At 36.3% G+C, this 15,776-nt stretch overlaps 1 protein-coding gene across 3 annotated transcripts in view; it reads left to right on the forward strand.

Moving 5' to 3' along the window:
* LOC146455974 (lysine-specific demethylase 2B-like) overlaps positions 1–15,776 on the forward strand; it is a 36,223-nt gene that overhangs the window by 2,924 nt on the left and 17,523 nt on the right. For 2 of the 3 annotated variants that reach the window (XR_014858891.1, XM_085093588.1), the window contains exons 6-8: positions 1,303–1,409; positions 12,529–12,622; positions 14,381–14,534. Coding sequence is in view for 2 of the 3 variants with exons in the window: in XM_085093588.1 (XP_084949714.1) it covers positions 1,303–1,409; positions 12,529–12,622; positions 14,381–14,534 (355 nt within the window). In the remaining variant the exon portion in view is untranslated. Of the gene's footprint in view, positions 1–920; positions 1,196–1,302; positions 1,410–12,528; positions 12,623–14,380; positions 14,535–15,776 lie in introns of those variants that run through there. The other variant, XM_085093589.1, reaches the window with a different exon arrangement.

The raw sequence follows: 15,776 nt of genomic DNA on the forward strand, positions 1-15,776 counted from the left end.
AGCTGCGGTTTCTATAATAACGTGTCTTTTAAAGCGAATCGCAACTGTTGGTGAACAGTTGAGATTTGCAGTTCATTTGTAGCAAAGCAGTTTACGCCATTTAGTCAACTTTTTTGTGTTACCTCATTTGAAACCGCGGAAATATAAAAAAACAACATTCAGGCAGAGGAAATACGCTAGAAACGAACTACAAGTTTCAAAAAGAAATTCAACTTTTATATTTAATTGTTTGTTCATTGTGGAAACATGGTGGATAATAAGGAAGGATAAATTTCATGGAACGAAATGCTCATTTTTTTTTTGCAAACGTATAGATAGCTATCCCGTAGTAATGAAAGCCAAATCCCTGCTTTTTTTTGAACAGTGTTGAATTTAGTTCTAAGAGTTTTCAAATTAGGGGAATTTATGCTCAGATCACTTAAATGATTTCGCCTATAGCTTATTCACACTAAAAAGGATTTTTCAATCTGGCCCAGTCTAATCTGCCCACTCTGAAAGATACTGTTCGTTTTTATAAGATATGAAAAATAAGAACTTTTTCCCCTAGTTTTCTTTGCTCTTTTAGTTCTTTAATTTCACGCAGTTGATCGAGGTTCATAGCTTTGGGGAAGTTAGATGTAAAGACGAGAAGTTGCTGGGGGAGATAACGATTGAATTTTAGTGGAGATTATATTTTGTTTTTTCGCCAGTTTTACTTTTAAGCAAAAACACGGATGTTAAGTTAAGATCTGAAATGATGTTAATCTCAAAGTTTTGAGCTAAAAGGAAGGCGGAATTTCTCTCAGAAACCTAGCCGTGCGCTATGTCATGTGGTCTCTAACCTTTTGATTCTGTGCTATAGTATCTTGACGCGTGCCCATTAAAATTAAGCAGCACTGTGATGCTGTTTATTTTGGCTATACTATATAAGGTGGTGCTAATTTTCAAATCTCTGGTTGAAATTCGAATCTTAAAGGCTATTGAATGTTCTAGTATTAGTTGTTACAGTATTAAACGTTCGGGAAGGTTTCTAAAACCAACCTTTTGATCCTGTGGATATAAGATCCCGAAGTGTTGCTCATGAGGTACTTTTGACGAATGCTATCTTCGAGGTGGCACACTTTATTTACTGTTTCGAAGTGAAAAGTTTGGAACATTCATGAAATTGTATTTTGGAACACTTGAATACAGTAACTTGGGCGTTAATTAGAATGAGGTAAATATTCCAGCCATTGCTGCAGTAATCTCAAATGAAATCTAGAAAGTTCAGGTCTGAGCTTTTGGTGTAAAAGGTTATTCATCATGGTTTTCACACGTTTTTAGGTCCGATTAATGGACTGGGTGAATGTCGTCTGGCCGCAGCATCTCATTGAACAACAACGCGACTCCACAAACTCCTTAGCAGATATGAAGTACCCAAAAGTGAGAAAGTAAGTTGTTGATTTATTGGCTATTGTGTTGCTTCTATTGTATAGTGAGATCCTATAGGCACTAAACCACGCACATGGCTAAACTCTCATTTGCACAGAACAGAACAGGCAAAATTCCTCCGGTTTTCAATAGTATTGCTTGCGAGATATATCTCGCTATTAAAATTAGAAGGTGACCTATATACTCCCACGATATGGACCTTTATTTCTTGGGACATTCCTGTTAATTTTTCTTCAAGGGAAGCTACATTGTTAACATTAACAGTTCAGTTGACAGCGATTAGATTAAAATGTGTTCTTACCCAGTTTCAGCATTTAAGTACGAAGTTAGAGAAATGTCGTGGTTTGAATTTCGAGTAAACTACAATTGCTTGGTTGTAAGTTTGACAGAGTTTTAGACGAATGTTCATGTGCATGCAAATTTATAAAGCACTGAGACGAATGCTGTCCGTTTCTTATTTTAGTGATTGATTTACATATGAGTTAAATATATTTATCTAAAAGACGATTTTGTAAAACCGATTATTTTACGGTTAAACTGCAACAATCGTCAGAACAAACGTTCTCAATTGTCCAACTACAAACGAACCCGTAAGATTGAGTTCGATTTTTCTTATCATCTACCATAATTTGTTGTCATATGATTTGGTGCTAATAATGTATATATAGTTGCAACATGTGTTTGTACAATAAAGGCAACTCAAATCATCTCTTATGCTGTATATTACTTCAATGTTGAAACGGTTTTGGAGCAAAACTCATGCGTAGTATCCCAAACCCTTTACTCATTCCGCTGTTGTCGAAATTAACGCTCGTAAAACATGAACAACGAGCTAAATTTATTGGTGGAATTCTGTATGGCATGATTAAAATTTACCATGTTCAGTCCCGTTCTTTGGTGCAGGAGAATCGATCGACGTTTTGTTTTGTATTTTAATTTGCTATCATTATCGATCCTACACAAAAGTTAAGGCCTTTAGATCCAGCTCGCTTGTGATATTCTTCTGTTTGCTTTAAGACTGGTTTTATGTTCCCTGCAAATTGCGTGACTGTTCCCTCGATCTATAAACAAACGCCTTCACTGCTCCTTCAACACTATCAGTAATTTTTGTTTTAAATATTTTACGGAACGTTTATGCTTTCTAGAAGTGTTACATGTAAACACTGAATGATGGTGCAAATGTGCAAGAATCGAGGAAGTAATCAGTAATGCGTTATTCCTGCCTGAGACTTCACTCTTGGACTTTTTTTGCGTTGGAAGAAGGCCTGCTATGGTCGACTGGTTATCTTCCCGGCTTGTGTTTCATAAGCCACATGCTTGGCAATTCAGCTGATCTCGGTCTAGTCGTGGCTAAATCCTAGAGGAAACATTCATTCCTGTGTTCAATTAACTGTTCACTTGTCTGGGCCTTAGTACAGTGTAATCAAGCCGACGTAATGGCGAAGTACATGACCAAACCGAAGAGTTTATAATCTAATATTAGATTTTAACGATGCAAACCAAATGGAACGATTATATTCCATTTTTCCTTTTGTTTGCATCGTTATAATTTCTTGGGATTTTGGTTTTCATCCTTTATTTCCTTAAGCTTTTGGCTGGAAAAAGTTAATGGCAAAGCAACAATCGTGTGTAGAGATTCTTAATTCCTGTGGCTAGCTTTACAAAGGCTTCTAAAACATCAGTCTAATATAAAATTTCTTATTTCAAGGTAAAGAAAGGTTTTTCTACGTTTTCACGGCATGTTAAGAGTACAGTTAGTCTCTAATTATAATGGTCACAATCCAAGATATGCCCTTTACAATTGTAAACGTCCACTAGCTTGGATTTTGTGATCTTGTGTGCTCTCCTTTGTTTGTTTTGGAAATATGCGAACCCTTCGTAAACCCAACCAAAAGTGTCAACGAAAACTTTTCATGAAATTTCCTGGCAACAATGAATATCGAACCGCTGTGGATAAATTTGTGCACCTTCACAACTTGCATTCAGTTTGAAATTTCATTAGCGTTAAATTACCAACAGTTATGTACAGCACACCAAAACAGAACCATCACAACACAGGCGAGTACTCGGTCTGAAAAGCTTTCATTTGAAATTGGTCAACAGTTTAGGATTTCATTTACAGATTAGCGTACTAAGTTAGAACTGCGTAAGAACAAGTACAACGGAAAAGTTCTGCAGCGTAATCTCGGGGGTATGGTAGCCTTCATGAATGTGAATGGTGTTTTATCCTTGTACTCAAACCAAGATTTAATACTGCAGTGAATGAGGGGGTTTGATTCTAGAAAGGAAAATGTTAAGAGTTTAAACCGAATCTCTAGCGGAAAAACTCAAGTGTTTCACTGGTTGAGTCCTAAAGCTTGGTCGTGACGTATCTGTTGAAGATCAAAAGTTGGAACCATTGCCAGAAAAACATTGTTGACAAACTGATAGACGTAGCTGATCAATATGATCGAAAATGGAGTAAGAAGTAGGAGAATCAATCAGTGTTAATTTAAACTTAACTGAAAATGTACAGTGCTTTTAATTATCCTCATTCGTGGAAGATGAAATCTCAAACGAAGCTATTTTGGATCCAGTGTATCTGTTTGATTGCCTATAATCTGGTATTATATCATTAGTATACCGACTTATATAAGTTGAAAGACTTCATTTTCAGGTTGCAAAATATTGAAAACTAAACAGAACCAAATATCTGTTCAAACTAAGCTATCGCTTAAACGGTCGCACTAGGTTTTTTAACTGAAGATTTTTTTATTTTAGAACCACCTTGTATAACAGAAAAAGTTAGTTGTTATCACAGGGAAGAGTTGCTCAATAACTTTCGTTAGAGCTATCACAGTTAGGTTTTCATCCACACTTAAGTGAGACCTACCTTGTCACTACTTGAGAAACAGCACCAACTGAAAATAATGCTCAGTAACTTTCGTGTGAATGGTCGCAATTAAGGATTTCATGCACAGACTCGAGTATTATAACATTCACACTGAACAGCATTTACAAGAAGGTACTGCTGAACAATTTTCACTTCAATGGTCCTAGATAAGAAAAGTTCACCCAGGTACTCTAATAGAACCACCTTTCGTGGAGTACGTCAAGTAGCAGTGCTGTTTTACAGTGATAGAAAGTACTGTTGATGCAGCTCAAATACCTTTTATTTGAACGATCAACTCGAAATTCAAGATCACCTTCTGTTGCATAACAGCATCTCATGTAAATATTGCTCAAGTAGTGCCCATAGACACATGCAAGAACCTTCTTGGGAAAGCAAAACACTACAAGAAAGAACTGCTTTTAAACGTTTCATTTTAACAGTTGTAAATTAAAATCAGTTCATCCACTGACTCAGTGTACAGTGTAATACAATAATAGCACCCCAAGATAGAACGGCCGGCTAAATAGCTTTCATCTAAATTGTCACAATTTATGCTTTCATCCAAAGAATAGGTAACGTGTTTGGAACCACGATAGTTGACTAAAAAATGTTACTCTTTCTTCGAAAGGATTAAACTAAGTGCTGCTTGTTCGTCGAATATTATTTGATTTCTTTCAGCAATTTGATAACGTGGTTGTGTTGTCATGTTATTTTGACCTTTACCCAACGAAGATTGAAATCAAAATGCAAGTTGTAAATAAGAATCTATGTTGCAAAACAGACGCAGTATTCCTAATCTGGGGCCTTGTACTGCGTACGTGTTCAGCTTCTGTTAATTCTTTTAATTTAAACTTCCGCCGGCAAATATCACTCAGAACCACACTTGAATTGGTTAACCTTTCACAAATTGTTGAGGAACAATTTGACGCGTTTCCGAAATTGTCTCTCTTGCGGTAAGCCGAAGAACAAACACCACGACAAGAAAGCACTGCTCAATAATTTACGTCCACACTTGGGAATTGTTCCAAAGACTCCATTGCACGTTGTTTATTATAATATACAGTATGACAGCAATGGCACTTTAGTATTTTACACATCGACTTCAAACGCGCAAGAAACAGAACTGCTCGTTTACTTTCACTTGAATGGTTACACAGAACAAAAACAGGTTCACAGGAAGTACTGTTCAGTAGCTTTTACATGAATTGTGACACTTAAGGATATTATCCACAAAAAGTTAGAAACACCTTGTATGGCAAAATAAGCAGCACCACAGGAAAGTACTACTCAGTAGCTTTTACCTGAATGGTCAGACATAAGGATTTTTTTTCCACAGGCATGTTAAGACCATTTTGCACAGCACTTAAGAAACAGAGCCACAGGAAGGCACTGACAAATAGCTTTTATTAGAACTGTTCCACTTGAAGATTTGCTTCACAGGCTCAAATGTAAATTTAGTGCACTAAATTAACAATACCACGTTAAAGAAGCTCTCTCTTGAATTGAAACTCTTTAATATTTCACCTTGCACAGCATACAGTATTAAACAGAACTATGTAGACATAGTGCTTAATATCTCTTTCTTGAATGGTAGCACTTTAAGATTTCATTCACAGATTCTAAGTTAAGACCAGTACCCAGTAAGGTAAGGTAAACAGCACCACATTAAGTTACATTAAGTTACTGTAGGTAACGTTCGTTTGGATGGTGCAACGAGATGATTTTATCAACTGACTCAATTCTAGAACTACTTTACATACTTGTCATTTAACTCTAGGAAGTATGGAAGAGCCAAGTGATTGTTAAACAGGTGTTGAAACACAATTACTTTGTTGAGGTTTCTGTTACATTTAATGTATGACACATGTGTGACAGGCATTCATAATTTTACAAAAACGCAGCTTTTTAACTGCGAAAACGTACTTAAGTTGGAGTCAGGAATATTCATAATAATTGGCGACTTTGCCACTTGATGCAAAGTAATCTTAGGAAAAAATCAAGTTAAATATTGTAACCAATTACTTAGCCAATCAGAAACAAACATGCATGTGCATGAACAAAGTTATTTCATGAAAAAAGGTAAAGAAATTAGGGCTGGTATAAAAGAGAGATAGCATAAATAAGCCGCACGAAGACAACTCGAAAAAAATGCCGCTCGTTGAAAACAAGGCGCCCGTGACTTAGCATCTCATTAAAAGCGGTAATTGAAAGAAAGACTTGTGCAACCTATACAACATGCTTTAGTATACACTTAGCTTTGTTTCCTGTTCATGGTGCTTGAAAACGTGCATGTTGCATGCCAATCAAGGCGATTAACTCACGGTACTCCAAAGCCAGGGTTTATTCTAGGAATTGGCTTGTGGGCTACTCTTCTCGGAGATTTCAGGGGGCCTTTGTTTCATGAAAGGTGCCCAAGATATTTCAACCTGTCATACAGAACACAGAAATTAAGGATAAATTGAAGGTGTAAAATTATGTCTTTGGAGATATGAAACCTTATATACGTTGATTTGATAGTTGATAAAGTTTGTAGTGTAGCGCTTTCATGCTTGTAGACTAGTGCAGAGAGATTTCAAGTATAACCATCTTCGACAAAGTAATTGTCGAATCCCTTTGTAACAGGAACATAGCTTTCCTTGGTTCAATTTGTGCGCCATGTACATTTGACACACTACTGCAAATTGTATGCTTCAATATATCTGCATTTGCGGTAAATCGTACTTGTGTCACGAACTTGTAAAAAATTTGCATTTTAACAGCCATCAGAGGTGAGTTGAATACCTCTGTATATTGCACGACTTTGCGCAGCGTCAACAAAAGCTAAGACAATGTAAGAGATAATGGATGTTGAGTCATGCGTCCCCAAGCTTGCTTTACACACAATGACTGCGGTCGCATTATGGAGTTAACACGAGTGTTTACATTAGATTCTATTGTTGGGTGCTGAACTGTTTCTATCTCCAAATTGACTAAAATTTGATTTAAACGTCAGTATTAACTCTGTTGTGCGACCGCAGCAAATGTACAGTCATCCAATGTTTGGCAGGTTTGACGCTGGGGAGTAGGGTAAGACGCTCCCCTGCGTGGGAGGCTAACTATTGCTTTGAGAAAGAAAAAAAAACTAAGGTTGCAGTTTTCGATCGAAAAGCTTTGGTTTTTATCAGTTACTGATGGAGCGAAAACTGGTTTAAGTTTAATGCGTGTCATCTTTTTATAGTTTTAAGTTCTATATTTTTGCTCCATCGGAAACGTATGATGATCGAACCTCTTCAGTAAAACATCCTTGAAGACATAAACTTTTCATCAAAACGTTAGATTTTAACGTTTGCTTCAGACTAGTAAATAACTGTTTGTTTGTATCGACATCCAGTGTCAATTGTATCAAGACTAACAATCGCTGCAGCTTGGAAAGGTTAATTTACAAGTTCAACATGAAAATAACTTAGACACTGCTTCCAATAATCGGTTTAAGTATTTCATTAGTTGATCTTGTAAAATTTTATGCGGTGTATGACATTTGGCGCAAAACATTTTTTGTAAATCGATGTTTGTTAAAGCCCAAGATACGTCACACTTCTTTTTGTTCAATTATTATTTAATTTGCAGTGTACTCAAAAATAGCTGTTCCAAAAATACTAAGAGGTTGTAGTCGGGTCACAACTGTATCAGTTTACAGACTTCGTGCACAGACATTCATTGTTTTTCTTTTTTTTTCTTTTGTCTGAAGTCGCATGCTCTCTGCATGCTTTCATCGCAACAAATTGCAAAGGAATCACGCAAAGATCACAACAAAAATCGAAATAAAAAACCGAGAAACGTTTGCTAACCACTGAGTTTCAAAGAATCTGTTTATTATAATAACTCAGACAATGAAAATCACTGAAAATCCCCACAGTGGTCAGACAGATCACTTATGGGTCCTTATGGTATTGCGCAAAATGTCTTTCCGTACCATTTAGTAACCTAAATGATCCTGAATTCTATGATATAGCTACCATTGATGACAATATTCATGACATGATATTAAAGGCAAAAGTAAACAGTCTTAAATCCAATTCCTTTTTTTTTAAACAACAATTACAACATCAAAATTTAGTTACAATCCGATGGTGCCATCGATCCAGACAATAATTATCTGAGAATGATGTATTAATCAGTAAATGACACAGGCATACTCTTGGCATACTGCTAAGACAAATTTCAATTGATAGATGCCGCTACACTGGGGAGAGTTTTAACAATCTCTTAGATAACGAAAATGTTAAGAATGAACTTTCCTTGTTCCATTTAAATGTAAAAAGTATTAAAAACAAATTCGATGATTTCTGTACCTATTTAAGTTCACTAAAGATAGACTTCTCTCCAATTGGTATTTCAGAGACGTGGATAACTGATAACATTGCAAATTTTTTATGATATTCCTGGATACAAATTCTTAAAAGCCAATTGTAACAACAGAATCGGAGGAGGTGTGGGGATATATATTAGACCATATTGACTTTAAAACCAGCGAAGATCTTTCAACAGACAAGCAGTATATATTAGAATCGCTATTTGTTGAATTTAAACTCGATAACAAAACAATGGTCATTATGCCGCCCTCCGAATAGCATTTTAAGGGAATTTGAAGAATTCGTTGAAGAACTGCTTGATAAGATTAATGGTATCTTATTTATCAGATCACTTACCAATCATTCCTATTAAACGAGACAAAACATTGAAGGAAAAGATAACGGAAGTTAAAAAAGACAAATCACGCCTGAAAACATAGGAATGATGATAGACGAACTAAATAAAGAAAACTGGACTGAGATATACACACTTGATGACCCAAATGAATCATACAATTTATTTCAAGAAAAACTAACTCATGTTTATAATAAGGCTTTTCCGCTGAATGTTTATAGAATTAAAGAAAACAAGCTGAACAATAAACCTTGGTTAACAAAGGGACTACTCAGATCTCTAAAGAAAGAAAGACAACCTATACAAAAAGTAAATCAAGACTCCGACAGCTGAGAATACATTTAACTCATCACCTGCTAAGAATACCAAAAACAGATATTACAAAACAAAATATGAAAAAACAAGGAACAACACACGCCAGACACGGGCTCTTATTAACGAAGTTATAAATAAGCTTTTGTTCATAACAATAAAGAAATAACCGACCCGGCTGAAATATCTTATAAATGTAATGAATATTTTACAAATGTAGGACCAAATCCTGCAAGTAAAATACCACCTGGAGCCACATCGTTCAAATCTTTTATGAGCGACACACGTTATCACAAAGTTTCTTTATTGACCCTGTTACAGAGGAAGAAGTAAATAAAAGGAATTGGTTGCTACAAATCCAAGTAAATCAACTGGCTATGATGCGTTCAGTCCATAAGTAATAATGCACTTTACCAAACTGCCACTAACAAGAATTTTTAATAAATCGTTTCAACTGGTCTCTTTCCTGACAGTTTAAAATTTCAGTAATTACACCAATTTACAAAAATAGAGACAAATCTGTGTTTACAAATTTCAGACCTGTGGCTGTCCTGTCATGTTTTTTACAAATACTGAAAAGTCAATGCATAAAAGATTAATGGATTACATTGAAAGACACAATATGCTTTGTGACAACCAATATGGATTTCGGGGGAAAAAAAAAAACATTCGACAGAGATGGCCATAACTGAGCTGACGACTAAGTTGACAGATGCGATAGATGTAAACAAGCTAACAGCAGGGATTTTCCTAGACTTATCAAAAGCTTTTGATACCATTGATCACTCCATTATAATCTCAAAGTACAAACATTATGGGGTAAGAGGAATTGCACTAAAATAGTTTAAAAGTTATCTAGTAAACAGATATCAAATAATGAAATTCAAAAATAACCAATCTGATAGAAAATTAGTTAAATGTGGCGTACCTCAAGGATCGGTTTTGGGCCCAGTCCTTGTTCTATTGCATGTTAATGATATTTTCAAAAGCTCTAAAATATTTGCCATTTATTGTTTTTTGCCGATGATGCTAACATTTTTACCAACATACGGATATCAAAATCCTGACAGAAACACGTAACAATGAATTTAAGAAAGTAAATCTGTGACAACAAACAAACAAAACTTTCTCTAGACATAAAAAAAACATTATCCTTTTTAAAACCAAAAAGAAAACAAAAAGGAAAACAAAAATCAAAATAAACGATACTGAAATAAAACAAGTGGAACCAACCAAATTTTTAAGAATATACATTGATTCTAACTTAACATGGAAATAGATATTAACCATATTGTAAATAAAGTAGCGAAAACAACTGGTATTCTTTGTAAAGCAAGACACTTCCTATCCTCTCAGACACTGAGAACGCTATGTTACTCAATAATATATCCATATCTAAGTTTTAACAATTATTCCACGAGCGCGCGTTGGATATGAGATGACAGATAGCCAACGAGGCGCGTAGCGCCGAGTTGGCTATAATCATCTCATATCCAACAAGCGCGAGTGGAATAATTGTTTTATTAAAACCAATCAAGTAATATTGGTAGGCCTTGTTTATTTCATTTTCAAGAGCAACCAGAAAACAATTTATGGTCGCTACTTCACGGGCATGGTATAATTGCTCATATACCATGGACTCTGAGCCAATCAAAACCCTGGAATTTAATTTATACAATGATCCAGTTTTTAATAAATGGAAATATAACATGGGGGAACACATAGCCCTCAAGACTAGAACCTATTAGAAAATTACAAGAGAAAATAATATACACTTAATGTGTGGTCCCGAGGGAAACAGTTAGTTTTGTTTTCCCGAGAGTCCTGACAGTTCCCGAGACGAAGTCGAGGGAAACATCAGGGGTGACTTGCATAAAATTTAACGTCGGGCGTAACTACTAACTCAAGACCTTCATCCCAGTCACATTCACTATTTTAACGTCCTACAATAGCATTTACGCCCGCCGTTAAGTTTTATGCAACTCGTTCCATGACTCGAGGGAAAACAAAACTAACTAGTTTCCCGAGGGACTATACATCACTTTGTTATATATTTAGACTTTCCCTTCAACAATCACAGCAAAACAAACAAACAACTGAGAGGGCAACAACTGCGGAATTGTATCCCGGTCGGAATACATTTGTATTTGATCAGGGGCACGTGACCAAGAATCAACTAATCACAGTCTTCGTTTTGTTGAGTGAAAGTCTAGGTATATAACAATCAGGATTATTTCATTTTTAAGATGTTAAAGATCATACGCGCTCTCTTTTTTAAAAATCTATCTATTCTACCGATGGATGATTTGAACAATGAAGCTATAGCGTTATTTACATTTAGATATTTCACGAAAACGCTTCCTGCGACATTCAACCATTTTTTCAAGTCAAATAACCATTTCCACAAGCATGATCTAAAATCCACAAAGAACGCGTTCGCACAAATTGTTAAAAACATTCTATCAGATTTAAAGGATGTGAAATTTGGAACAACCCCATATTAATTAAGAACTCAAAATCATTTGGCTTTTGTAAGAAGAAAATCAAAAAATATTAACTCGACCTACTATACTAGTATTAGTAGACAGCCTAAGTTATAGGTAGCTAAGCGGAATACTAATGGGAACCGTTGCACAAGTTGTCTATATATGAATTATTAATACTTATAAATAACAGGGGCTCTCCACGTTAAGCCCTAAAGGGTTTGTCGAGAGTTCCTGCTCTAAATATATATATATATATTTTTAATCGTAACGTAATGTATCTATGCAATTAGGTTAACTGTTTAGAGCGAAATAAAGATTGATTGATTGATTGACTGATATTATTATTATTATTATTATTATTATTATTATTATTATTATTATTATTATTATTATTAAGGTTAAGTTCTATTTTTTAGAATTTGTGAATGAATAGTGTATTAATGAATTGACTGGATTTTTTGTAACAGCAGGTTGATTGTAAATAGGATTTTAATTGAGGTTTTGTAATAAAGATTATTATTATTATTATTATTATTATTATTATTACTATTATTATTATTATTATTATTATTATTATTATTATTATTATTATTTGTTTTGTTTTTATTTGTTTTGTTTTTTGGCCCGTTTCTATGTAAAATTTAGCATACAGACTTACTGGTGAATGTTTTTTTTCTGACTCGCAAGCTCGAAACGTGGATCGAATTTAGGAGTATGCGAGCAAAATTTTCGAGCTAACAGTTGTTTGTTGCTGTTTTTTAGGTATGTGTTGATGAGTGTGGGAGGCTGCTACACGGATTTCCACATCGACTTTGGTGGAACATCCGTTTGGTACCACATCATGAAGGGTAGAAAGGTAAGTGGAAGGACAGAAACCACTGTCTAGGCTAAGCTTTGTAATGAATGGTCACGTTTTCTTATCAGGACAAGGCGGCATGCACGGTACCTCGGTACAGAACGCGATCCTGTACTAATCTCCCAGCCTCATTCATAGTGTATCCAAGCTTCTCGCTGATGCAATCTTCCCATCTCCTTCTCTGTCTGCCTCGAGATCTTTTGACAGGTATTTGTCCTTCCAGCACGGCCTTTTTCATGTGTCCAAAGAAATTTATTTTCCGCCTTTATACGGAGTGCAGCAACCATCCTTCTGGAACTTCAAGCTCCTTTCTAATAAAAGCTTTGTAAACGCAACCAGAAAGACAGATCAACATACTTCATATTTTGTAGAATTCAAGAAGATGATGCGGCTATGTTCTACTGCTTTCCTACTTTCCTTAAAACAAAATCGACCAGGCTGGAAATATACCATCACATTTCTTTCATATACCACACGTTTGACATTCAAATCCTAGCAGTATGCAGGATGTGTGTCCCATGAACCTAGTTTAATGGCCTTGGCTCCCACGAGTCTCCTGTAGCTCAGTGGTAGAGCATCCGAACTAGTAATCGGAAGATCTTAGGTTCGACTCCTGATAGGAGCACTCGGATTTCTTTTTTCCGAGTATGCCTGCGTCACTTTCTAGATAATCATCATTCTCATTCATTCACCAGGCTGGAAATATACCATCACATTTCTTTCATATACCACACGTTTGACATTCAAATCCTAGCAGTATGCAGGATGTGTGTCCCATGAACCTAGTTTAATGGCCTTAGCTCCCACGAGTCTCCTGTAGCTCAGTGGTCAGAGAGCATCCGAACTAGTAATCGGAAGATCTTAGGTTCGACTCCTGATAGGAGCACTCGGATTTCTTTTTTCCGAGTATGCCTGCGTCACTTACTAGAATAATCATCATTCTCAAAATGGAAGCCCTTCGCAAAATTGCCCAAAAAAAAAACAAAATTGAGTTCAACTTCTTGCAAAATGGAAGAACAATCTTTCAATCTTTTATCGTAACTACAAGTGTTGAAAACTTACTGCTTATAGATTAGTCCTTAACGCAAGCTGCGCTGAAAAAACAAATTTGAGTTTCGATACAGAGAACTAATTTATAATCTTCGGTCCTGCTACACCATTCAGACGCTGTCACCGAGCTGTAGGTAACGTGAAAGCTACCGTATGGTGTGTCATTTCTGTGCGTTCTAATTGTGGCGGTTATTTTCACGAATCGGAAAAATAAATAAATAAATAAAAATAAAAGTAAAATTGTAACGAAAAATTGTTTCCACAGAAATTACTTTCCGCTAATTTTCCCTGTGTAGTGCGTTTGTTTGTATAAACTGAGTCAAACACGAACTTTTAGCATCCACAAAGAACTTTTTCGGTTGCCTTGAGTTTAAAGCTTACGATTGGATCGCTTTGAAAGGAGACTACAAAAATGAATTCTTGTCTTTTAATCTTCTTTTCTAACAGTTATGTTAGTTTTCAAAATTGTATAATCGTCTTTCTTTGTACACGTGGATAGAGGCAAACTATAGTAAAATTTCTGTTCTAAAACAGAGGACGGAAACAACACGACAATTTAGCTTGGCCTCTTTGGTTCTTCAGGTCTAAAGCCTCACGCGCTAACTAGCACTGCCTCTAGCTCCATCAGGAGGGAACTTAGGGTTACCTACCAATCTGCCAACAGAGAGGTTTTGATGCTCTTGTCGTAAATCTTTTCAAATCTTGTAGGTGTTTTGGCTAATTCCACCGACCGAAAAAAACCTGCATTTGTACGAACAGTGGGTTTTGTCTGGAAAACAACAGAACGTCTTCTTTGGTGACCAAGTGGAAAAGTGTTGCCGCGTTTACCTGGAAGCAGGGGATACGTTCTTGATTCCCACAGGTAAGAGGCGAATGAGACTGATATTACTCTTTTGGCCAGAAGATAAAGTCAACAAAGGTTTTCATTTTGCCAAAACTTTTTCACGAATGTATTGTAAGACGTAGTGGTATAATTTGTGTTGCCAAGCAAGCCCTAGTTTTGATATGTCGGGAGTAAATGCAAGGTTTCTTTCGACAAGCAGTGTGGAAACTGCTCTAGCCGGCCTTGGAATACACAAAATAGCAATTTCAAAAAGAACGCCGCTCCTTTTTCCGAGTAAACCGCTTTCCGTTCATTTTACTTAGGGCGGCAGAACATTCCAAAAACTGAATAGATACCAAAGAACAAGGTTTCTGTGAATTTTGAGTTATCCCGATTGACAAATGTGCTATTAAACTGTAATTATAGAATCGAAAATGATCTATAACCCAATGAACCTTGGACACTTGTTGTTAAAAGCTGGACACCTGCCTTAACATACAAACACAAGAAAGATGTCAATAAGAAGTTTAAAACGCGTTCAATAATCGTCGTTAAAGACCTCCAACTGTGTTTATTGAACTCGTTTTCTGCGCCCTCGTGTAATAACAAGGGCCCAGATATTTAGCTATAAGTGTAAAAGTTTTATTAAATTGACCCCAGAGGTAGGATAAGTACAAATAAAGAAAAAAACTATAGATTGCACCAGTAGAGGCGTAAGCAAGGCGGCTTTAGAGTTAAATGTAATTGTAATTTATTTACCCACGAAGCACCGAAGAGCTCTAGGAGCTCGTTCAAAGAATTGCAATTTGGAAAAGTTGGTTTTTGTGGAGAGAGGAAAACCGGAGAACCCGGAGAAAAACCCTCGGAGCAAGGACGAGAACCAACAACAAACTCAGCCCACATATGACGCCGATTCCGGGAATCGAACCCGGGCCACATTGGTGGAAGGCGAGTGCTCTCACCATTGCGCTATCCCTGCTCTCCCAGAGTTAAGTGAGAAGACGGAAGAAGAAACGAGGCCGGCCTGAATCCACCGCCACACCCACCCCCAAGTTATGATGTATGGCCCAGTTGTTTAAAAGGTGACCAATGCTGAACCTGAGAATCAAGAATCTGGCCTGTTAACTTTTTCCCCAGTCTTCTTCAGAAGTGTTATCACTGTGCTTGCCAATGTTTATGGTCAAGTTTGAAACAAGTCAGAGTCAAAATGCGGAACATAATATTCACAGGAAGCCATACAGTAAACACCCGCATAAAAGAACCTGTGATTTTCTGTTGAAG

Source organism: Pavona decussata, unplaced genomic scaffold, assembly GCF_977016875.1.
Source record: "Pavona decussata unplaced genomic scaffold, jaPavDecu1.1 SCAFFOLD_262, whole genome shotgun sequence".
Classification (NCBI taxonomy): Eukaryota; Metazoa; Cnidaria; class Anthozoa; order Scleractinia; family Agariciidae; genus Pavona; species Pavona decussata.